Source organism: Myotis yumanensis, unplaced genomic scaffold (assembly GCF_028538775.1).
Source record: "Myotis yumanensis isolate MYYU_CA2020_CCGP unplaced genomic scaffold, mMyoYum1.0.hap1 SCAF_16, whole genome shotgun sequence".
Taxonomy (NCBI): domain Eukaryota; kingdom Metazoa; phylum Chordata; class Mammalia; order Chiroptera; family Vespertilionidae; genus Myotis; species Myotis yumanensis.
The window spans coordinates 36,548,020-36,572,360 of NW_027223767.1; the positions used below are offsets into that span (position 1 = coordinate 36,548,020).

The window sequence follows — 24,341 nt, forward strand, 5'->3', positions numbered from 1 at the left end:
CTGGGTCTGGTGCAGGAATTCACGGGTGATTAAATATTAGAAACCCATTAACATAATTCACTGCATTGTCAGATGAAGAAAAGATGCTCAATATCATTAGTCATAAAGGAAATGCAAACCCAAACAACAATGAGATACCACTTCATATCCACTGGGATGGCTATGATCAAAACTGGGGAGAATAACAAGTTTTAGCAAGGAGGTGGGGAAACAGAACCCTCATGCTTTGATGATGGGGATGAAAAATGGTACAGTCATTTTCGAAAATAGTTTGGTAGTTCCTCAAAAAATTTAACATACAGTTACCATATGACCTAGCAGTTTTACTCCTAGGTATACACCCATAAAAATTAAAAACATATTTCTAAAAAGAAAATTGTACAAGAATGTTTACAGAAGCATTATTTACAGTAGCCCAAAAGTGGAAACAACCCAAATGAATGTTCACACAACTGATGAATGGGTAAACAAAATGAGGTCTATTCATACAAGGACTATTATTTGACAGCTACAGGCCTGGTGCACGAATTCGTGTACCAGTGGGGTCTCTCGGCCTGACCTGTGGGATAGTGCCCAAACCAGCTCTCCGACATCCCCCGAGGACGCCTTGATTGCGAGAGGGCGCAGACCAGGCTGAGGGACCCCACCAGTGCACAATCAGGGCTGGGGGGGTGTAGGAGGTTGTCCAGCTGGGGAGGGACCGCAGGAGGGCTCTAGGGCAGCCGTGGGCAAACTACGGCCCGCGGGCCGGATCTGGCCTGTTAGAAATGAATAAAACTAAAAAAAAAAAAAGACCGTACCCTTTTATGTAATGATGTTTACTTTGAATTTATATTAGTTCACACAAACACTCCATCCATGCTTTTGTTCTGGCCCTCCAGTCCAGTTTAAGAACCCATTGTGGCCCTCGAGTCAAAAAGTTTGCCCACCCCTGCTCTAGGGCATGTCTGGCCCATCTCACTCAGTCCCAATTGGCCAGACCCCACCAGCAAGCTAACTGCCAGTTGAGCATCTGCCCCCTGGTGATCAGTGCACGTCATAACGACTGGTTGACCAGTCGACTGTCTGCCCCCTGCTGGTCAGTGCACATCATAACGAGCAGTTGAGCGGCCTTAGGATATCATTAGCATATTACGCTTTGATTGGTTGAACAGCCGACGGGTCGACCGGACACTTAGCATATTAGGCTTTTATTATATAAGAGGAAAAGGAATGATGTATAGCCCTAGCCAGTTTGGCTCAGTGGATAGAGCATTGGCGTGTGGACTGAAGGGTTCCAGGTTCTATTCTGATCAAGGGCACGTACCTTGGTTGCATGCTTGATCCCCAGTAGGGGCCGTGCAGGAGGTAGCTGATGGACAATGTAATACACTCATCCATGTTTCTATCTCTCTATCCCTCTCCCTTCCTCTCTCTCTAAAAAATAAATAAAATCATACCTTTAAAAAAAAAAAGAAAAGGAATTAAATACTGATGCATGCCACAGATTAGATGAACCTTGAAATGTGCTAAGTGAAAGAAGCCAGTCACAAAAGGCCACGTATTCTATGACTCCATTTATATGAAATGTCCGGAATAGGAAAATCCACAGAGACAAAGTAGATGAGTGGTTGCCAGTGACCTGGGAGAAGAGAAAATGAGAAGTGGCTGCTAATGAGTGTGGGTTTCTTTTTGAGGTGATGAAAATGTTCTGGAACTTGATAGTGGTGATAGTTATACTGCTCCATGACTGCACCAAAACCACCAAATTGTAAAGATAAAAAGTATGAAGTTTATGATATGTGAATTATATCTTCCTAAAGCTGTTATTAAAAGTAGAAGTCTGACAATGCTAAGCATGATTGAAAGTGTGGAACAAAAAGAACTCATATACTATGGTGAGAACATAAAATGTTGGAGGCATTATCCTGTAAAGTTGAACATTTGATTTATGAACCATCAATTCAACTCTTTAGCATATGCCCTAGACACTCACAAATATGCACCAGAATGTTCACAGCAGCATGGCTCATGGAGGGAAAATCTTGAAAAGTTCAAATGCCCATTAACAGAAGAATGAATGACTTTGGTCTGTTCACACAACTGAATATTCTAAAGCAGTGAAAATGAAGGAAATACAGCTTCAAAGGAAACATCCAAGATTCTTAGAAACAGTGCCTTTCAGGAAATCACACAGAGCATGATTATGTTTATAGAAAGCTAAGAAATAATAAAACTAAATAATATGTTAGAGGTATTTACCCATATAATTTTTTAAGCAAGGCAATAAATAAAATTCAAGACAGGTTTATTCTTAGAAAGACTCAGGATGGAGTGGGGTGGGAGGAAGCACTGGCATTGGCAATGTTAGACATTAAGTTGTCTTATCAGTTTAGGAGGGCTCTATGTTATGTTTAATAAATGCACAAAATATGTTATTTTGCATGTGCCAATGAATATATAATTTAAACATTTATAAGTAAAAATTACTTGTCATGTTGAAAGCAGCAGTGTACCCTAGTCTTGGAGACATGTCAAGAAGAAATTTGCTTCCCCAATAAAGAATCTGAGGCAAATGGTTATTTTCATGGGTTCAAAGTGGAAAAATGGGCAAGAAAGAGTAACTAGAATTGACTGAAAAAGATGGATTTCATAGCTAACTTTTCTACTAGCCTGACCCTACAGTTTTGTAAGCTCAGCTCTAGTAAAGTAAATTATCTTGTTTCTACTTTATCCATTAAAAATGCAGCCACTCCTCAGACCTCACCATTGCCCAGCTAGTTCACCTCCAAGATCTTGGTCTATCTTCTTTTGATCACTCTGGCCTTCCCTTTTATTTTTCCTGTTCCTTCCTGGTCTTTGTCCTCATTACAGTGCTTACTCACCACTCTCTGATCCCTTGCCATCCTGACTTCCACCAGTCCTATAGAGCTAAAGCTCAGTCCTATTTAATCTTCATTGTCCACTTGATCTGTACATTATAAAATAATGCCCAGGAAAGTGAAATAACTTGCCTGTGGTCACACCACCAGGTGTGTTCAACTTCAAAGCTCGTGCTCTTAATCATCGTGCTCTACTGCTTACCATTTGGCAATGGGTGTTGGAATAGTCCATCAGAGCAGCTCGAGCTAATGAAAAATGTGGAGTAGGTTTGAGGGTTTGGGTGATGGGAAACTTACCTGCACAGCAGCAAAGCTAACTGAAGACCTCACAGTTGCAGACTGAATAGGGGACAGTCATGTTTTATATAGGTTCATCCTCATTGTTGTCAGCATTTCAAGTATTACTTTTCAGTAAGTTGGTATGGTAATTCCATCTCAATATGAATGATTCTGACAAGCTCTAGGCCATTTTCAATGAGGAAGTGAAGATCTAATGACACTCTCAGGAATGGCCTCTCAGACTCCATGCCATCCAGGAGGGGAAAGAGAGCTTTTTTTAGGTATTGACATTACTGCTTTATATTGAACTGCCCACAAGTCCACTAAAGCAACTTCTTGTAATACATTATTTCATTATAAATGAGCCAAAAAGTAGAAAAACTTTAAAAATAATAAGTAAAATGTTAATGTGATTTATGAGATGCTGAATGACGACATCTAACTCCTGAATTCAAAGCTTATTTGAAATAATTCATTACTTGACCAGTAATTCAGTTAAGACCATTTGATCATTGGACAATGGATAATATCAACATTTTCTTATGTCTGAAGTCACATATTTGAAATAGATCTTCTATCTGCTTCCTAAAAGTACAATGCTGACAAAGGTGCCACTCAGATATAAATATATTAAGTATATTTAAAATGTGCAGTATATATGTTAAAATTTGTTAAATACAGTAGTCATTTTCCTTTAACATTTGTCAAATCTGGAAGCATTAGATTTTGGTATAAAGCATAACAGTAGCAGAGACATAAAATATTATAGAAGGTAGAGATTCTTAAAAAAATTAATTGACCCCATTTACATTTGGTCTTTGATGATAAATTCTTTTTTGCACATCAGAGAATAGTTGCTTCTTCCCTAGAGCAAAGTCAAGTTTTTTTTTCCTCCCTCACTCTCTTAAAGTTTGTATTCCTGCCCAAATAATAAATGAGTTTCAGTTTCTGTGGCCTATGCTTCAGAGAGCTTCTCTGAGGGTGAGCTTTTGAAATATGATTAGATCTTAATTCTTTAACTAGTTCCATAAGCTTGTTTCACAGTTTGCTTTCTTACTCAGCGAGCAGGGTGGAAATTTATGCCAATCTTACGTGATCATTTATGGATGTTTGCCATGTAAATATATATGGTGCAGTGGTGAGAAAATTGGTCCTTGTGAATTACAGTAAGAGCAGAAAATCAGCTGTTCCATGTTGTTTTTCGGTTATCTGCCATGAAATACACATTATTTTAGTCCACAGTATTGACCACAGTTGTTAACAGAGAATGTATCCAATACACTGATTTGGCATATTGAGAAATAGGGTCAATCTTATTCTGGAATATGAGCACTTCTTTTGAGAATGGATCCACCAATATTTACTGAGTACTCAATAAATAGTGGGATTGATAGTGATGCCACAGCCCTTGTCCCAATCTGTTTACTTTCTTCAGTCTTTAATAGAGGATTTACCTTCTCCATTGAATTTTTAAAATAAATAGTCAGAGACCAAAAACAAAACACATGGAGCTCCTAATTATTAGATCCTGGTCCTGGGTAAAGCAACTATAGAAAAGGACTCAATCAGTTTTCTAGAAATGCATTAAAACTGAGAGCCGCTAAATACTGAGCACTGACATTTATGACTGTTTTTCTCTTTACATTAGTTTGCCATTATCTCAAGTTAAGATTATACAGAATGATGGGAAAGAAGAATCCTTTAATTAAAGTACCCTTTCTTGTCATGAGGATATCAAACTGAGAACTTATCCTTGACTCAAGAAATGATTCAAAAGCCCTAGGCTGCAACATCAGAAACTTTATCTTACTCGCATCTGCACCCTCTCCTGGTACCTAAAGCCAGGCCCTGAGCCAAGCGCCACCAAAGTCTCACCCTCACCCTTAATAGCGACTGACCAGAAAAGGGTGCAAATCTCAGGTCCTAATCTCAGCTGTGTTTCTTTTACTATAATCTCAGTTTCTGCTTTAGTCACCATTTGGCTGTGCGGCAAACATTTGATACTTACCCTCAGTCACCACAGACCTCACTCACTCTCCCACCTGCTTCCCCAGGACAGCCAGCACTCAGCCCAGGGCTCTGTCCTGCTGGGCGTGGTGGCATCAGCTGTCCACCCAGCATCCTCGGAGACTTCTGCTGTCCGCTGGTTTGCTAGCCCATTGACGCGGGTCATTTCTCTCCTTCTCTGTGGCCCTCCTTCCTCTTGCATTCTCTTTGCTTTTCTCAGACACCAGGAAGCTTTACGTTCCTCTGGCCCATTGTTGGGGAGAGGTGCCAGTGCACAGGGAACTGGGTGCAGCAGGCTTGCTGTCCTGCTTGTTAAGCGCACACACACCACAGCCCATTCCTGCCCGTGGCTCCAGGATACACGCCAGCGTGGCCAAGAGCTCTTCGTCACCCAGCCTTGTTCCCAGCCTGTGAGCACAGCTGCTCCGCGCTTAGGCTAGCCCTGCCTGCAGGGTTTCCATGCTTCTCCGTCCCTCGGCTCAGCCCAGAGAGTAGAGCCAGAAGTAGGGCCTTTTCTCAGGAACAGACTCACAGATAAAGACTTCCCCTTCACTCAGACTAAGTCCCATTCTCCCAACCAGAGAATGGTTTCTAGCCTGGAGTTGGGGAGGAGATGAGGGGAGAGGGGGTCAGGCAGAGTAAAACCCACTGTGGCTGATACACTTTTATGTCTGAGTTCCATCAGCCCAGGTTATAGTCAAAAGCCAAAAGTTACCTCCTTTTTTTTTTACATTTTTCTGTGTCATCCTTTCTGTGAGGTGGTGAGAGTAGAATGCCAAGCTGGGAAGGGTTGAGGAGTGGACCAAAACACCAAGTTTAAGACTTCAGAAATATCCTGGAACTTATAAATATATCATTGTACACAAAAATCACTAAAATGTCAACATTGTAATTCTGGATGATAGATGACAGGATATGTTATATATAATATATTACATATCTGTTTTGCTACACTAAGCATGTATCTACTTTTTAAAAACAGCTTTATTGAGGTATAATTTATATATTATAAAATTATGCTAAGAGTACAATTTAATGAATTTTTAATAAATTTATAGAATTATAGAACCATCACCACACCCTGTATTTACCTTTACAATAAAAGAATTGAGGAGCATAAAAATGACCTCTTATTACAGCAATGAGAAGATCATTGATGAATTGAATGGAAGGAACAGGGTCAGATTCAGGCCATAAGTAAAGAATGGGTAGTCACTAAGCTGCTGAATAAGTATTTCTTGAACTGATGAGTAAATGAAAGTGGAGACAGAGAGTAGGGATGACCTTTTCAAGAAATGTGGCTGTGGCCTGGCTGGAGTGTCTCAGCAGTTGAGCATCGACCTTTGAACCAAGAGGTCATGGTCCAATTCCCAGTCAGGGCACATGCACCTGCTGTGGGTTTAATCCCTTGTAGGGGGGTGCAGGAGGCATCTGATCAATGATTCTCTCTCATTATTGATATTTCTATCTTTCGTATCCTTCTCCCTTCCTCTCTGAAATCAATAAAAATATATTTAATTTTTAAAAAAGAAAGAAATGTGGCTGTGAAGGAGGGAAAGAAAGCATGAGCCTCAAATATACCATCTCTTTCCCGATTTTGTACATGTTATTCCTTTCACCTGGGATTTTCTTCCTATTAGTTGATTCCTATTCATTTTTAGCTGATAACCTTGAGCAAAGATTTTTAACTTTCCTGTATCTTAGTTTCACTCTTTATAAATGAGGATGATTGTGCCTGTCTTACAGAGTTTTTAAGAGAGTTGGATCAGTTAATATATGTAAAGCACTTAAAGAATAGGTGTCAGTAAGAACAAAATAAATATTAATTGTTTTGTTGCTATCATCACGGTCATCATCATCATTATCATCATCATCATTATCCCTTAATATTCATCTCCTTGCAGAAGTCTCAGATGTGAGGTATCTCATAGTGCTTCCCTAATAATACCCTGTGCATAGCTCTTTCGTGACACTTATGCTGTATTTTATTTATTCACTTATCTGTCTCCTCCCCAACTGCATTTAATTTTTACCTCTGTAAACATACAGTGCCCAGCACACAGGAGGCACTCAAATGTTTGTGAAATTATCACAGGAATGTATCAGGATCACAGGGAGGGCTGTGTGGAGTGTGTGTGTGTGTGTGTGTGTGTGTGTGTGTGTAAAACTAACCTTTTTGTAATTACATAGAAAGGAGTCGGTGTAGAAGAAAGTATTGGTGATGTGAGAGGAAGGGAGACTGGGGAGAATTAATGGTGTGAGGTTTTTGATGGTGGTGAGAGGTAGAATCCATGTGTTGGTGGAGGAACATTGCTACTTTAACCAGTTATCATGATGTATTTTCTGGAAGACTTTATGTGAAGCTGATATTTCTTCCTTAGATATTTGATAGAATTCACGAGTGAAACCACTTGAGACTGAAAAAAAGGAGAGAGAGAGAAAGAGAAAGAGAGAGAGAGAAAGAAAAGAGAAGAGTAGAGTAGAGTAGAGTATGGGACCCTTTGATATTTCCATTTCTTTTGTAGTTACTTTTAATCATTTTTATCTTGTAAGAGATTTATGCATTGGCAATATGTTGTTCATAATATTTTCTTATTGCCCTATTAATGTCTGCAGGATCTCTCTTATTCCTGATAAGTAATTTATATCTTCTCTATTTTTTTATTGGAGGTTTATCAACTTTATTGATCTGTTCTCAAAAAAAAAAAAAAAAAAGCCAGCTTTTGGTTTCACTGATTTTTTTCCCTATTGTTTTTCTATTTCATTGATTTCTACTGTTACATTTATTTGATTTCTTCTTTGACCTATGGAAATTAAGTGGATATTTTTTCCAACCATTTTGGGATTATCAGATACATGTCTACTATGAATTTCTAATTTAATTTTATTGTGGTTTCTCATACTCTCTATGATTTCAATTCTTTTAAAATTTATTGAAATTTATCCTATGGCCCAGAATATGGTCTTTCTTGATTAATGGTCAGGTTGATTGACAGCATTTTTCAGATCATTTGTAGTCTCAGTAATTTTCTATGTAGTTTTCCTATCAATTCCTAAAGAGAAAGGTTGAGATCTCCTCTATTATAAAATGTGGATTTGCCTATTTCTCCTTACACTCTATGCCTGATGTATTTTGAAGCTCTTGAAATTAGGTACATATACATTAGGATTGTTCTATCATTTTTAATTAATTAAAATTCATTATGAAATATCACTGTTTTCCTGCTAAACTTCTTTGTTCTTAAATCTACTTTGATATTAGCATAGCTACTTCACTTTTCTTATAATTGGTGTTTGCATGGTACATCTTTATTCATCATTTTAATTTAATTTTGTTTAACACTTAATGTGTTTATCTTGAAAATACTAAGTGATTATACCTTCTGTTAAGTCCAGGCTAACAATCTTTGTCATTGAGATAGTATTTTAAAATCATTTATATTTACTCTCAGTAAAGTGGGAATAGAGGGATCATACCTCAACATAATAAAAGCCTTATATGACAAACCTACAGCCAACGTCATGCTCAATGGGCAAAAACCAAAGTCATTTCCCCTGAGAATGGGAACAAGACAGGGATGCCCACTTTCACCACTCCTGTTTGATATAGTACTGGAAGTGCTAGCCATAGCGATCAGACAAGAAGAAGAAATAAAAGGCATCCAAACTGGAAAAGAAGAAGTAAAACTGTCCTTATTTGCAGATGAAATGATACTATACATAGAAAACCCCAAAGACTCCATCAAAAAACTACTAGACCTAATAAATGAATTCATCAATGTAGCAGGATACAAAATTAACACCCAGAAATTTATGGCCTTTTTATACACCAACTAGAGGCCCAGTGCATGAAAACTCATGCACTGGAGGGGGGTCCATCAGCCCGGCCTGCCCCGTTTCACAGTCCAGGAGCCCTCAGGGGTGGGAGGCGACCCAGTGATCACAGAAAGGCGATGCCCCCATCACATCTTTGCCGCTGCCACTGCCGGCAGCACAAGCCTCAGCCGGCCCTGGTTACCTGAGCCTTGGGCAGCCCTGGGCAGCTGGGCAGCTGGGCAGCCACCATCCGAGGCTTGTCTGTGCCTCAGGCTGACCCTGGCCGCCATCTGAGACTTGCCTGCTCCTTGAGCTGACCCTGGGTGGCTGGGGGCCTGAGCAGACTGGGGGACTCCGGAGGCAGGTGGGCAGCAAGGCCGGGCCCGCCTGGGGGCGGGCCCGGCCTTGCCACGCGCCTGCCACCCCAGCGGGGCTGAGGGGACTGGGCACCGCCATCATGTGGCTATGAACGCCACCATCTTTGAGGGTGGGGCAGTCAATTAGCATATTCCCTCCTTGTTGGCTGTGGGCACTGCCATCTTTGCAACAGTGTGAGGTTCAATTAGCATATTCCCTCTTTATTAGATAGGATAATGAACTCACAGAAAGAGAAACAAACAAACAAAATCTCATTTACCATTGCACCAAAAAAATTAAGATACCTAGGAATAAACTTAACTAAGGAGGTAAAAGACCTGTACTTGGAAAACTACAAGATGGTGAAAAAAGAGATAGAGGAAGACATAAACAAATGGAAGAACATACTGTGTTCACGGATTGGTAGAATCAGCATCATTAAAATGTCCATCTACCCAAAGCAATCTACAGATTCAGTGAAATCCCCATTAAAATACCAACAGCATACTTCAAAGATCTAGAACAAACTCTCCAAAAATTCATCTGGAATAAAAAGACCCCAAATAGCCACCACAACCCTGAGAAAGAAGAACAAAGTTGGAGGGAATCACAATACCAGATATCAAGCTATAATACCAAGCCACGGTTCTCAAACTGCCTGGTACTGGCACAAGAACAGACATATAGACCAATGGAACAGAATAGAGAACCCAGAAATTGACCCAAGCCATTATGCTCAATTAATATTTGACAAAGGAGGCAAGAGCATACAATGGATTCAAGACAGTCTCTTCAATAAATGGTGTTGGGAAATTTGGTCAGATATGTGAAAAAAAAATGAAACTAGGTCACCAACTTACACCATACTCAAAATCAAACTCAAAATGGCTAAAGGACTTAAATGTAAGATGGGAAACCATAAAAATCTTACAAGACTCCATAGGCAGCAAAATATCAGACATATGTCTTAGCAGTATCTTTACAGACACAGCTCCTAGGGCAATGGAAACTGAGGAGAAAATAAGTAAATGGGACTACATCAAAATAAAAAGCTTCTGCACAGCAAAAGAAACCAACAAAACAACAAGAAAACCCACTGCATGGGAGAACATATTTGCCAGTGATATTTCAAATAAGGGTTTAATCTCCAAAATTTACAGAGAACTCATACAACTTAACAAAAGGAAGATAAACAGTCCAATCAAAAAATGGGCAAAGGACCTAAATAGACACTTTTTGAAAGGGGACATACACAAGGCCGAGAGACATGAAAACATGCTCAAAGTCACTAATCATAAAAGAGATGCAAAGCAAAACAACGAGATACCATGTCACATCTGTCACAATGGCCATCAACAACAAACGACAAGTGCTGGTGAGGATGTGGAAAAAAAGGAACCCTCCTGCACTGCTAGTGGGAATTCAGACTGGTGCAGCCACTGTGGAAGACAGTATGGAGTTTCCTCAAAAAGTTAAAAGTGGAACTCCCATCTGACCCAGTAATCTCACTTCTACAACTATATCCCAAGAAACCAGAAATACCAAACAGAAAGGATATATGCACCCCTATGTTCATAGCAGCACAATTTACAATAGCTAAGATTTGGAAACAATGTAAGTGCCCATCAGCAGGTGAGTGGATTAGAAAACTGTGGTACAGCTACACAATGGAATACTATGCCGCTATAAAAAAGAAGGAACTTTTACCATTTGCAACAGCATGGATGGAACTGGAGAGCATTATGCTAAGCGAAATAAGCCAGTCGGAGAAAGATAAATATCACATGATCTCACCATATGTGGGATATAATGATCAACATAATTTGATGAACAAGAATAGATCGATCTGGGGGGGGGGGGGAGTTAGAGAGCAACCAAAGGACTTGTATGCATGCATATTAACATAACCGATGGACGCAGACACTTGGGCAGTCGGGGCTTGCCCAGGGTGGGAATGGCTGGGCGGGGGGGGGGGGGGGGGGGGGGCATCAAATGGGAAAAAGAGAGACATATATAAATCTTTAGACAATAAATTTTTTTTAAAAAGGTTAAATAAAGCCATTTATATTTAATGCAATTATTGTTGGTTTTAATATACTATTTTGCTATTTGTTTTCTATTTGTCCCATATTTTCTTTATTCCTTTTTTCCTTTTTTCATATCTTTTATTGGATTTATTGAGTACTTCTTAATATTCTATTTTATTTTTTATTGGCTCATTAGGCATATCACTTTATTATTTTTTTATGCTATGCATCTTTATTTCAGTTTGCCTTCACATACTATTATAGCAGATTACATAAAATGTCAGGTATCCTATATAATAAAAGCCTAATATGCTAAGTGTCTGGTCATCCATTCAACCAATCAAAGCATAATATGCTAATGTTATGCTAAGGCCTCTCAACAGCTCACTATGATGTGCACTGACCACCAGGGAGCAGACATTTTGACCAGTAGGTTAGCTTGCTGCTGGGGTCCGACCGATCGGGACTGAACGAGATGGGCTGGACACACCCTGGAGCCCTCCTGTGGTCCCTCCCTGGCTGGCCAACCTCCTGCATCCTTCCCCGGCCCCAATCGTGGTGGAGTCCCTCAGCCTGGCCTGCACCCTCTTGCAATCTGGGACCCCTCAGGGGATGTCAGAGAGCTGTTTTTAGCCTGATCCCGCAGGCCAGGCTGAGAGACCCCACTGGTGCATGAATTTGTGCACTGGGCTTCTAGTACTTTAATAACAGAATACCTCTATTTCCCTGTTCCTATCCTATTCTACATATATTATGAATCCCAAAATATACTTTTATTATTTTTGCTCTAAACAGCACATTGTCTTTCAAAAATTGTTAAAATGAGAAGAAGCTAATTACACGTGTATTATCCAGTGCTCTTTATTCCTTTGAGTCGGTCCAGGCTTCCATTTGATCATTTGCCATCTGCCTGAATGACTTCCTTTAACTTTCTAGGTAGTGCCTGCCTGCTAGTGAAACATTCTCTTGGATATTTGTTTGAAGATACCTGTATTTCATCTTCAGTTTTGAAGGATATTTTCACTAAATATGCAGTTCTAGATTGACAGATTTTTTTCTTTCAGCATTTTAAAGATTCATTATCTCCTGGCTAGCACAGTTTCCAATGAAAAATCCTCAGACAGTCTTATCTTTTTAAAGTATTTTTTACTGGCTGTTTTTAAGACTTTATCTTTATTTCTGTTCTTGCAATTTGAGTATGAATTATCTTGATGTGGTTTTCTTTGCGTTTATCTTTTCCTCTGTTGATCTTCTTTGCTTGTAGGTTTATAGTTTTCTTCATACTGAAAAAAAATCTTGGCCATTGTATCTTCACATATTTTTCACATATTTTTCCAAGCCTTTCTTCTTTTGGTTTGCAATTACACATATGTTAGATGATGTGATATAATCTTGCAGATTACTAAGATTATTTATTATATTCATTAAGGATTTTTGTCTCTCTGGCAATACTTTGGATATTTAAAATGCCTTTTCTTCATATTCACTAATCTTTTCTTCTATAGGGTTGAATTTGTTGTTCAACCCATCAAGTGAAAATTTCCTTTCAGAGGATATATTATTATGTTCTAGTTTTTTAAAAATATCCTCTGTTCCTCTCCTTATTATGTTCATGTTTTTATTTAAATATTTGGGTGTTTTTTTATTAATTGATTTTGAGAGAAAGAGACAGAGACATCAATTTGTTGTTCCACTTATTGATGCATTCATTGGTTGATTCTTGTATGTGCCCTGACTGGGGATCAAATGTGTAACCTTCGCATATCAGGATGACACTCAACTAACTGAACTACCTGGTAGGGCTGGGTGTGGTAATAGCTATTTAAGTCTTTGTCTACTAATTTTACTATCTGTCATTTCTAGGTTTAACTCTATTGACTGATTTCTCTCCTGCTTATAACTCACATAGTCCTTCTTTTTCTCATGTCTGGTTATCTTTTATTGGATGCCGGATATTATAAAAGTTAAGTTGAATGCTGCATTATCTTTACTTCTTTTAAAAACATATTGGACTTTTTTTAAGAAGCTGTTAAGTTACTTGTAGATAATCAGTTTGAGCCATTTGAGGCTTGTTTCAAACTTTGTTAGAGCAAATTTAAAGTTGATTTTACTCCAAGTCTAGTTTAACCCATAACTGTGACCTTCCTGGATGTTCTGTAAGGACTCTCCATTCTGACCGATCAGAGATCGAAAATTTCTGAGCTCTGTGTGAGCTTTGGGAATTGTCTGTCTTAAAGCTCACCAGTCACTTTGTACTTGGTCTTATAGAACTTAACCTTACACATGCACAGCTAAGTATCAGTAGTAGACTCAGGTGAACCCATGTAGCTATCAGGACTTCTGCATGCACCCTCCTCCCATCTAGTGGTCTGCCCCGGCAAACTCCAGCTGCTCAGCCTTCCCAGACTCTAATCTCTGTTTCCTCGATTCACAATACTGCTGTGCTGTGCTCGACTCCCTCCAGTGTCCAGGCCCATGTGCCTCCAGGAAGAAAGGGATGGTTGTCGGGTTTACCCCCTTTGTTTCCCTTCCCTTCACAGTCACAGTCCTGTGCTTCTTGTTCCCAGCACCCTAATAGTTTTCTCCATATTCTGTCCAGTTTTCTAGCTGTTTACTGTAGCAGATGAAGTATGGTCCCAGCTACCCCACCATGGTCCCAGTGGAAATCATGAATTTTATTTATGCTTCACAAATTTCTGCCTTTATTTTGATGTAATATGTAGAGGTTTTCAAGTTGGAAAGTTGTGTAAAAATTCTAAATTTTAAAAATTAAAATAAATTAAATCTAAGTATTCATTATGAATTATCTGAATATTTATGCACCATAGGATAATACACAGTTATGTAGTAATATCTGGCACCATAACTCTTTCAGTCTTTGAAGAAGCTTCAAATGGGTACCTATACAACTTTTAGTAGAAAATACTGCATAGTAATCTGAGCTTTGTACTGTTTAAAGAATTTGGGAAGCATCCTTTTATTTAATCCTGTTTATTCCAAAACTTATACTATTATATTTTAAAGAAATGTATCTTTATGAGATCTGAACTTGCCTTAAAAAGAGGAGTCTCCTAATTTTCTTCCCTTCAAATCACCTTCCTGGAAATCATGGATGCATGAATTTTCACCTTTAGTGATGGGACATGGGAAATAAAGGAATGAAAGACTTTTTTGAATTATGACATAATGTGAAGTGCCCTGCAGAAAAGGGTGCTATATTAAGATGATTTGGGGGGAGGGAGAGTGGATATCTAAAATACTTTCAACAATAAAGATAAAAAATTTTTAAAAGATGATTAACAGCCATTGACACCTTTGTGAAAATTGGTTGGTTGATTGGTTCTTTTGCAATAGGGTTTTAAACCTGAGATTTTGGTGGGAGTTGCATAGAGAAAGTGGACCAACACACTGGGCTCTTTGACAAGGAAGATGCCCTAGAGAAGCAGAGGGGAACCGAGTGCTTGTGAAGGGTGAAGGGGTAGCCAAGCACACTCGGGAGCAGTGAGGTTGAAACAACAGCAACAACAAAACAATTCTGCTCACTTCAAAATTATTTTTTTTCTCATCTGTTATTCTATACCTATTCAGACCATGTTGTAGATGACTATTGGAAAACGGTATTTTTCTATAGTAATGATAGCTATGAAAATAAGACTTGAATTCAAATAGCTAACCCTAACTTAATTTATGTGTGACATTAAATGTAAGTCAATACCATGCTGAGAGTAAAATTATTCAAAAATGTCGGGGGGACAGTTTGCATGATTAATTAGCTATAATTTTTCAACCATGCTCAACCAGAGCTTTTTAGATGTAATTGAAAAGTTCAGAAATTCAGGCAGCTGTGACTTAGGTTCACATACATAGTAAAAGCCTTGAAGCTTGATAAATAAATTTTATTTCTTCAATTATTCAAGAAATTACACAAGTTCTCATTATGCTGTAGAGTATTGATTCTGCTCTATTTCGCTGTTACTAGGTCTAGGCCAGCGGTTCTCAACCTGTGGGTCGCGACCCCTTTGGGGGTCCAACGACCCTTTCACAAGGGTCGCCTAAGACCATCGGAAAACACATATATAATTACATATTGTTTTTGTGATTTATCACTATGCTTTAATTATGTTCAATTTGTAACAATGAAATTGGGGGTCACCACAACATGAGGAACTGTGTTAAAGGGTCACGGCATTAGGAAGGTTGAGAACCACTGGTCTAGGCTTTTTATATACCACCATCTGGTCTCACTTTAAATTCAGCATTGGTCATTTCAAGTGGCCCAGAATGCTTCCCGGGTCCATGGACTCATTCTGCAGTCCCTCCCCACTTTCCCAGGTGACTATTCATGTTCTCGCCTCACACCTCGAGTGTCCCAACAGTCTCTTCTGCCCTCCTCCTGCTAACCTGATGAACCGTTCCTTCTGCTTCATGGAGAAGCTGGAATTAATCAGGAGTTCCCACCACTGCTGCAGGGGTGGTACCTGTACTTCCCAGCAAAGGCCCTCTCCTCCCCTGCACTCTCCATCCCACGACCTTTCCTTTCCTCAAGGACATGTCTCCAGTGAGTCCCTGGCATCAGCTATTTTCCCCTCTCTCCTGCAGATCTTCCCTGTCAGCTTGTATGCTGTTAGTTCTCTCATCTCACAAAAAAAAATACAAACAAGTCAGCCCCGCCTTTGCCCACTTCCCCTGCAGCTTCCAGCCCATTTCCCTCCTTCCCTTTGTAACAAAACCCTGAACAAAGTGTCTGTATCTGCTCCAATTCCTCCCCTCTCTCTTGGGCTCCCTCTAATCTAGCGTTCCTCCTTGCCACTACACAAAATTGCTTCTATCCAAATCACCAATGTCCCCCACATGCTCAAAAAAGCCATGTGGTCATTTCCCAGCCCTCCCTGTGCACGAGCTCTCTGTAGCATCGGACACAGTGGAATACGCCTTGAAACACTTTCTTTATGTGGCTTCAGGATTCCATCCTGTCCTGGCCTCTCATCTCTCTGGCCATTATTTGCTTTCTTGACATTGGCAGGCCCAGGGCTCAGAATACTTGTACTTCCGTTTTTATAGACCCTTGATGCCTTAACATGTCATCCGGTAGCAGAGTCCTATACACCATGTATATGCTGATGTATACTCTTAGCCTAGACCTCTCCCCTGAACTCCAGACTGGAATGTCCACATGTTCACTTCAACGCTACACGTCCAATAGGCATCTCCAAGCTTCATGTGTCCAAAACTTATCTGGATCTTCCTCAAAAAACCTGTCCCACCAAGGTTTTGATGTAAGGTAATGATGACACCCCATTCTTCTAGTTACTTGGGACAACTCTCTTGAAGTCACCCTTGATTCATTTCTTTTTATCATACAGCATAGCCAGTTATGAGAATAGTGGCCAGAACCTCCTTAGACGAAGGGCCCAGCGCAGGTTGGAAGGGCCTACTCCGTGCCTGCACAGGGAGGGGAAGGCCCAGTCTAGGGCATGTCACTGTGACGTTTCCAAACACTCAAGATAAAGGGGGGGTCCCAAAGGTGCCCACAGAGTGGAAAGCAGGTCACATGCAAAAAAGTCAGACCTCGCGTGGCAAAGGACACAATCGCACTGTCCGCGGGCTTATTCTGGCAACACCCCGCTTCCGGGAAGTGGACATGGTTTGATTAGATACATGTGTCACTTCAAAAAATCGTTCTTGTGTGTTAGGCAGAGTGGGGGCTCAAGTCAGCTCAGTGATCTAGAAGCCTCCTATCTGCCTGTCTGGGAACGTCTATTTTTTTCCCTTTAAACGAAGGGAAAGAGTGTTACATTTCCTCCAGCTCCACTCCCTCCCCCTTCCTCTTCCTGCTCCTTCTCCTTTGTTCCTTCTCCCCTTCCCCACTTTACCTTCTGAGCCTTCACACTTGCTCTGTGTCTATTTCTGTCTCTCCTTCTCCCTTTCTCTGTCTCTCCACAGAAGTCTGTGTTTGTCTAATCATTGGCAGGAGAAATCTTTTTTTTTTCTTTTGCTCTTTGCGTTTTAAGTGATGAATAGTTGGCGCCGGATCAAAGACAAGCCCTGTGGTTTTCTGGCTGCTCCAGAGGGCGGTGCAGCTGGCAGCCGGCCCAGCTGCTGGTGATAGGCATGTGCAAGATACCAAGCTCACAGGTCACTGTGTGTGTGTTCACGTCCGTGTGTCTTTCAGGCCAACAGCAGACTGAAGCAGATTGAGAAGGAGTACACCCAGAAGCTTGCCAAATCTTTGCAGGTAAGAACGTTGTAAGAGAAAAGCAAAACGAGAAGAACATATGCATAAAAGCCTTTGTATGTTAGGATTAAACTTCGTTCTCTCCAGTTCCTCACAGATTAGCATCATGTTTTTGATGGGTACATGGATAAGTAATATATGCTTTTAATATTTTTTATTAAAAAAACTTTTTAAATTGAACCATGTGAACACACACTCACATGTGGTAGAACCAGCCCGTGCACTTGAGCAAGCCCAGGCCGAAGCATATTTCATGAGGGCGGGAGGCACACGCCTACATCTGTGATGTAAGCAGTTTGATACCATCTGTGCTTTTTTGCAATATTCCATTTTGCTGCAGTAAAGACAGCTTAACAACAGAATTCAAAATGGCAAGTGTCTGCATTAAATTACCAGCTCAACTGTTGGCTCCTTTGGGAAAAAGAAGAAGGCCCTCCACTCATAGCTTGCTGTGTGTTGTTACTTTTGTAGTTTTAGTCTGAAAAGGCCAATAGTTGATGCCTTCTCGACTTGACATGATGCTTACAGTGCTCTCTGCATGAGTTGTTACAAGGCTATTCTAGAGCAGCACCCAGGGAATCCCAAGCATTCCTTAGTTGTATGAATAATTCTAACTAAATAAATACTAACTTTCATTTTAGTTTTGTGGCATTGTAACTAATGACTTTGTAACTCAACTTTTCTTAATGTATACAGTGAAACGTGGTAGTAAACTGAAATGTATGTACCATTTTATGAGTCACCACACAATTGGTAGTAACAGCAACACGACAACAAAATGATACTAATATCAAGAATTTTATGGGGCACTAACCGTATTGACTCATTCTGTCTTCATTCATAATAACACTGAGACTAGGAATTATTATTAGTTTCCACTTGAGGAAACTAAGGCTCAGGAAAGTGAGGTCACATAATTAGCAAATGACTGAGCCAGGATCCAACCCGGATCTGACTGCCCCAGCCTGACCCGCTCCCTCACATTTTTTGTATCACACAATTTTGGTGGTGGTGGTGATCATGAAATTTCTTGAATTCTGCAATTATTTCAAAAATGTGCATATGTCATAATTTACATCCCATTAGGAAATCAAAAATCTTCAAGTGAAGGCTCATATGTACTTATTTAAAAAGATGATGGTTGCACTAGCCAATTTGGTTCAGTGGTTAGAGCGTCCGTCTGCGGACTGAAGGGTTGCGGGTTTGATTCCCATCAAAGGCTTGTACCTTTGTCTGCAGGCTCAATCCATGGGCCCCCATCAGGACGAGTGCGGGAGGCGACCTATCGATGTGTCTCTCTCACATCAATGTTTCTCTCTCCCTATCTCTCCCCTCCCACTCTCTCTAAAAATCAATGGAAAAAATATCCTTGGGTGAGGATTGAAAAAAAATAAATGATGATTGTCTTGACTGCCCTTATTCCAGACCTTCCTTGAGGAAAAAACATGGGGAATATCCTTTATAATCCACTGAGAAAAAAATCTTATAATCAAAAGAAATCTTATTACTCTGAAAGTTAAAGTTTAAACTGAAATAATGGAAACCGCCCAGCTGGCATGCATCACATCCTGCTGCTTGTGCTTTATGTTAAATGGGGGAGGCAGACCGAAAGTGAGATAGAAGATAGCTGACAAAATGCTTCCATGATGGGAGTGTAACCAGGGGTGTTGAAGTTTATCTAGAGGAATGTGTGAAGAAGGCCGATTAGATGGTATTAAAGCAAATTAAATGGAAGTGAGTGTGGAAGATCACCTCGGCTTCCCAGGGCGGCAGACCTGAATTGGAATTCCAGCCCTACCACTTACGTGACCTTGAGCGAGTTACCTGCCCTCTCTGGAATTCAGTTTGCTCATTTGTATAATGGGGGAGTAATGCTTACTTGGAGGATTAAGTAACACAATACCACAAAAGTGCTTAGTGCAGAGCCTATAGCTAGCAAAGCATTTAATCACTTTTAGCTCTTGCAATGATAGTATGAAACTTGCAATGAGAAAGGAAAAGAGGGAGCAAAGAAGGGAAAAGGTATGGAAAGGGCAAAAAATTAGTTTATTTGGGGTGTTTGCACATTGATAAAAATCTACTTCCAGAATTTGGAGAGGTAAAGGGTTGCTGAATATTTTCCCAATGAAAGACATGAAGAAGGAGGAGGAAGAAGAAGAGGAAAAACCAACTAGTAACAACTGCCATGTCCTATGACCATCATTTCATAAATGAAAGGCCAGTGCAACGCCAAGTCAGAAAAAACCTTCAAAAAGGTCTAGTAACATAATAAGAGAGAGTCCATCCTCTTCATAACAGATGGGATGACAGCCTCACATTGCCAGTATTTGTTAGCCCACCGCTAAATATGAGAAACATTGCTGATCAGTCAGTTCAGAGAAACAGATGATTTAAAAATAAACATTGTAAAACAGGACCATGGATTGACTTTTTTCTGTTTTCCAGTTTGTTTACTGGATTCTCTAATTCAATGTCTAAGCTGAGGAGAGTGCAGGAACAAAGTTGCTTAACTTTATTAAATTTTTAACAATCTCTCAAAAAAAAAAAGTAATAAGATGAATGCCTTAGTAATGAATTGGTAACCAGGAACTCATCAGTTACATTGGAAAATATTTTAAACATTTTCCTCCCTTAAAGGAAGTTACTTAATCTTTAAGATTTTATCAAGCGTTTAGGACCTACTAGACCATGTACACCAAACCCTTGGCGTATCCAGGACTGTGCCCCTTTGGGATTCTCAACGCCCACCAGGATGGTGTTCCTTTCATCGCTGGGCACACTTCCAGGATCATTCTATCAGAGTCATGTATTTATTCTTTTTATCTTAATATTACATATTAGCCTCCCTTTTCAATTCTTATGCTGGTTCCCACTCAACTGACTTACTTGGTCAAAGAAAGATGTTGCCATCTGCAGGGGTCTAAGTGGTGGTGAGAAAACTGAAGCTGGATGCCAACACCCACTCGCTGCCAGGGCCCGGCTTCCCGGCTGCCCACACTTGCTCCCACATTCCCTGCAGATCAGTACCCGGGCCTGTACCATGTGTCCCACACCCAGCCTTCCTGTCACTCTCCAGGGTGACGGCCCAGAATGCAAAAGGTGTGAAGGAGCCCCTCTCCCACTTAGTTTAGGAGGATCTTCCGTGCTCGCTGAACCTCCCCGAGGATGCCTTGTCTTGTCTATTGTATTTTACAGAAGAGCTTTATAAAAATCTCCAACTCCTCTATGACCTGAAAAACAGTTAAGTGAGTTAAAGATAAAATATTAACCTCTATTTAGAATCCTGTTATTTTTAAGACCTAATAAGACCACTAACATTAATTCAAAGTATTAATTGCTTAATAATCATTATTAACTGTGATAGCTTTCATGGAATAGGTTGCTTACAGTATCAGCCTCAGAGAGCCCTCCTTTTGTTTCCAAAATGTTAATTTTTAACACTCTAATTCACTTCCTTCTCAGAAGCAAATGCAGGTACACATTTAGCTGAATGACGGCATTTTGTTCTATGGTTTTTAATTACGACTCAACCCAAACTGGTGGGGTTTGATTAGGATTGTATAGATTAGTTTTCATTTTTCTAAGAAATTTTTCTATGAAAGGCTAGCTTATCTCAATATACTATTTCAAGTAATTATTTTTTTACTTACTCAGATTATAATTCTACTACTTAAGTATTTATTGGGTGCCAGTTATGTGCACTGAGCTAAGATGAAAATAGCCTATTCCCTTATACTCTGTGTCTGCAACCAGGTGAATTTTGTTCCTTACCTAAAGCTTATTAATCTAGTTAGTATGATTATTTTCTATCTTAAAATCTCAAATCAGTTTTTAAAAATTATCTATATTTTAGTCACGTCTCTGTAGCCATCTTATCTATCAGTCTGTCAACCAATTTATCTGTTTATCTGTCCAACCTGAAATGTTTTGAAACTCTCCCTATATCATCTTCATAAGTTTTTAAATGAACTTTCCAAAGGTAATCTCATTTTCCCAAAAATAATCTCATTATTCCCTCAAAGAATGTAGGGTTTAATTTCCCACACAAAGGCAAGCATGCTTTGCTAGTGGTTCCTTCTAAAACCTGCATGTCCTTCTTTCTGATGTGTTCTTGTCATAAATCTTCTGAAGATGAGAGATCCCTCTTTCACACCCTTGTCATTTGAAGAACCCCAAAATATTTTTATCTTCCATTATAAAGCTAATCTGAATCTTACTTTTTTTAAAGAAATGAAATTACTCTGTACTTTAAAAATGCATTGCGTGATTATGATGATAGATATATGAATCTATACACACGATAAAATTGCACAGAACTAATACACACACACACACACACACACACACACACACACACACACACACCCCGAACACACAATGAACACATTACAGAATTAAACTCTCCACTTCAGCAAAGCTGTAGTTTACTCAACTTGAAACACTGCAATAGTCATTGAGAGAGTAAGTTATTTTTGCTATTTGGCCCCATGTTCTTATAAAATACCAATCCCAAGTTTCATGTTGAGCCAAGGAAATCTGGCTCTGTGTTATCTCCAGCTCCTCTGGCTCTGTGACTGTGAGTGAGTTCATTACTCTGTGCCTCAGTTTTTGACATTTACTGTAAAAATTTAACCTTCCCTGTTTCATAGAAGTGCAATGAGAATTAATGGAACTGATGCCAGAATGGAAACATTTCATCAAAATTCAAGAAACAGATGAAAACATCTTCCTTCTCAGTAAACGAATTCCCCAACTCACAGCAGAAGGGTCAAGTTTGCATTTAAAAATATGACTGTACTGCTGTTATCATCTCTTTCACAATTGTCTTAGTATTTGATTCTTTACAAATTCTAAATGTTAAGCTTTGTTACAGTGAATTTAGCTCCCTTCTAAAAGCATAAGTACCCCACATCTTATTGTAAATGTGCTATTATTTCTGTCAGTAGTAACAACTAATATTTCCATAGGACTTGGCTTTTGGGAGACTCCAGACACTTTCTATTTATTGCCTTCTAATGCTGTGAACTGGTGTTGTCATCTAATAATAGCTGGAAAAACTGAGTTTCAAGGAAGATCACTAACTTCTCTGGTGTTTTTCATCAACCGGCCCTTCTCCCTTAGAACCAACAGAATTCTGCTCTAACCCAGGACGAGGGTTCTTTCTTTTATTAAAAGAAATCACCATTTCCTGCTTTTGAAAGTCATCACTATTGAATTTGAAAGGAAGTGGATACATCTAAACCAAAGGAAGAGTCAGCCCATTAAATTCAAAGCTCCTTCGCCAGATGATTGTGTTGAGAACTGGGAGGGAACCCAGTCATAGAGAGAACCAGTTCTCAAGTGTAGAGAATACTCCAGGAGTCTCTGAAATGACACTATTTGGACCAAAATCAACTTTCATGAATATATTAGCACTTAGGAAGAAAGCAACCTTTTTGGAACTGTGTCATCATAAACTTCTCTTCAATCCCAAAACCTGTTCGAAGTAGCCTGGTTTGAGGAACCAATTAGTGCAGCAGTTGCTCGGACTGTGCATGGTTCAAGTCCTGCCTGTCTCCTTGGTTGTAAAATCTGTGGCCTCTTTCTGTGTCTCTGTTTCTCCATGAATAGATGATGGGCAATACTAATGCCTCCATAGGAACTTACAGTGCTTAGCACAGTGCTCAGCCGTTGGTGAATACTCAAAAACTACTGTGTGGAATTAGGTAACTATGGAGAATGAACTCTTCCTTATTTTCTTTGGTTATTACAGTTCAAAGTATTAGGCAAGGCACAATAGCTTTTTTCTTTCCAATAAGTATATTTCTCAGTAAAATAAGATCTGACGCATTTCATATATTTGAGATCACAGATGTTCTTTCTGCTGATGAGTAAATATTGTGGAATGTTATCATGGAAATGTCTTCCAAATACATTTGGTTCAGCTGTTATTCACCATTCACCATTTTTATTACAGTCTTTTATTGGGTGGAATTTCATGCGTTATAGTGTGTGATATGTTAATTGGAAATACTGAGTTTGTGGAGTAGAGTCTTGCCAATCCCATTCTTTTGTTGAGCATAAATGCATATGAAGTAGACGCCTCTCGCTGAAGAATGCGAGTGATCGCATGCTGTTTTCATTTTAGACCATCTCCGAGCTCCAGACAGCCATTTCCGCCCTGAAAGAAGAGAGCAGCCGGCAGCAGCTCGCTGCGGAAAGGCGGCTGCAGGATGTTACCCAGAAGTTTGAAGATGAGAAGAAGCAGCTGATTAGAGATAATGACCGAGCAATCAAGGTAATCGGAAGACTTCAGTAACCAGTGGTCCCAGCTGCTGCCATGTAATTAAAAGGAGGCAGATGCTTGCAGGTATCTGGCTTGTCCACACAGCCTGCAGTCACCCCACTCACTGGCCTCCACCTTTGATGTGTCCGGTGACTCAGGCTGCTTCCCTCTGAGAGGTCACATGCCAGCATACAAAGTCATTTTTGGCAAACACGCTCTATTCACATGGAACACATATTCGAAAACCACCCGGTGCTCTTTCTTGAGAACCACTTTGGAACGTTCTCTTGATATTAGATGACTCTTTCAGCCCAGGACTGCTGGCTAATAAATTCAGAAGTCAGCTTCCAATTGGCATCCTATTCTCTGCCCACATCCTCTCATTATGCATCTGTGTGATGAGAAATAACCTGTTTGAGGTTTGGAATTCCAACTATTTGCTATGCTCGGATGTGTATGCTGAGCACCTAGGTGGTTTCCAAACAGCTTCAGAA

The 24,341-nt window shown here is 39.9% G+C and overlaps 1 protein-coding gene across 4 annotated transcripts in view; it reads left to right on the forward strand.

The window, feature by feature from the left end:
- Nucleotides 1–24,341, forward strand: part of CEP112 (centrosomal protein 112) — a 296,853-nt gene that overhangs the window by 202,998 nt on the left and 69,514 nt on the right. For all 4 annotated transcript variants that reach the window (XM_070394174.1, XM_070394176.1, XM_070394175.1 and 1 more), the window contains 2 exons: nt 17,520–17,582; nt 23,710–23,859. In XM_070394174.1, the coding sequence (XP_070250275.1) occupies nt 17,520–17,582; nt 23,710–23,859 (213 nt within the window). The remainder of the gene's footprint in view (nt 1–17,519; nt 17,583–23,709; nt 23,860–24,341) is intronic.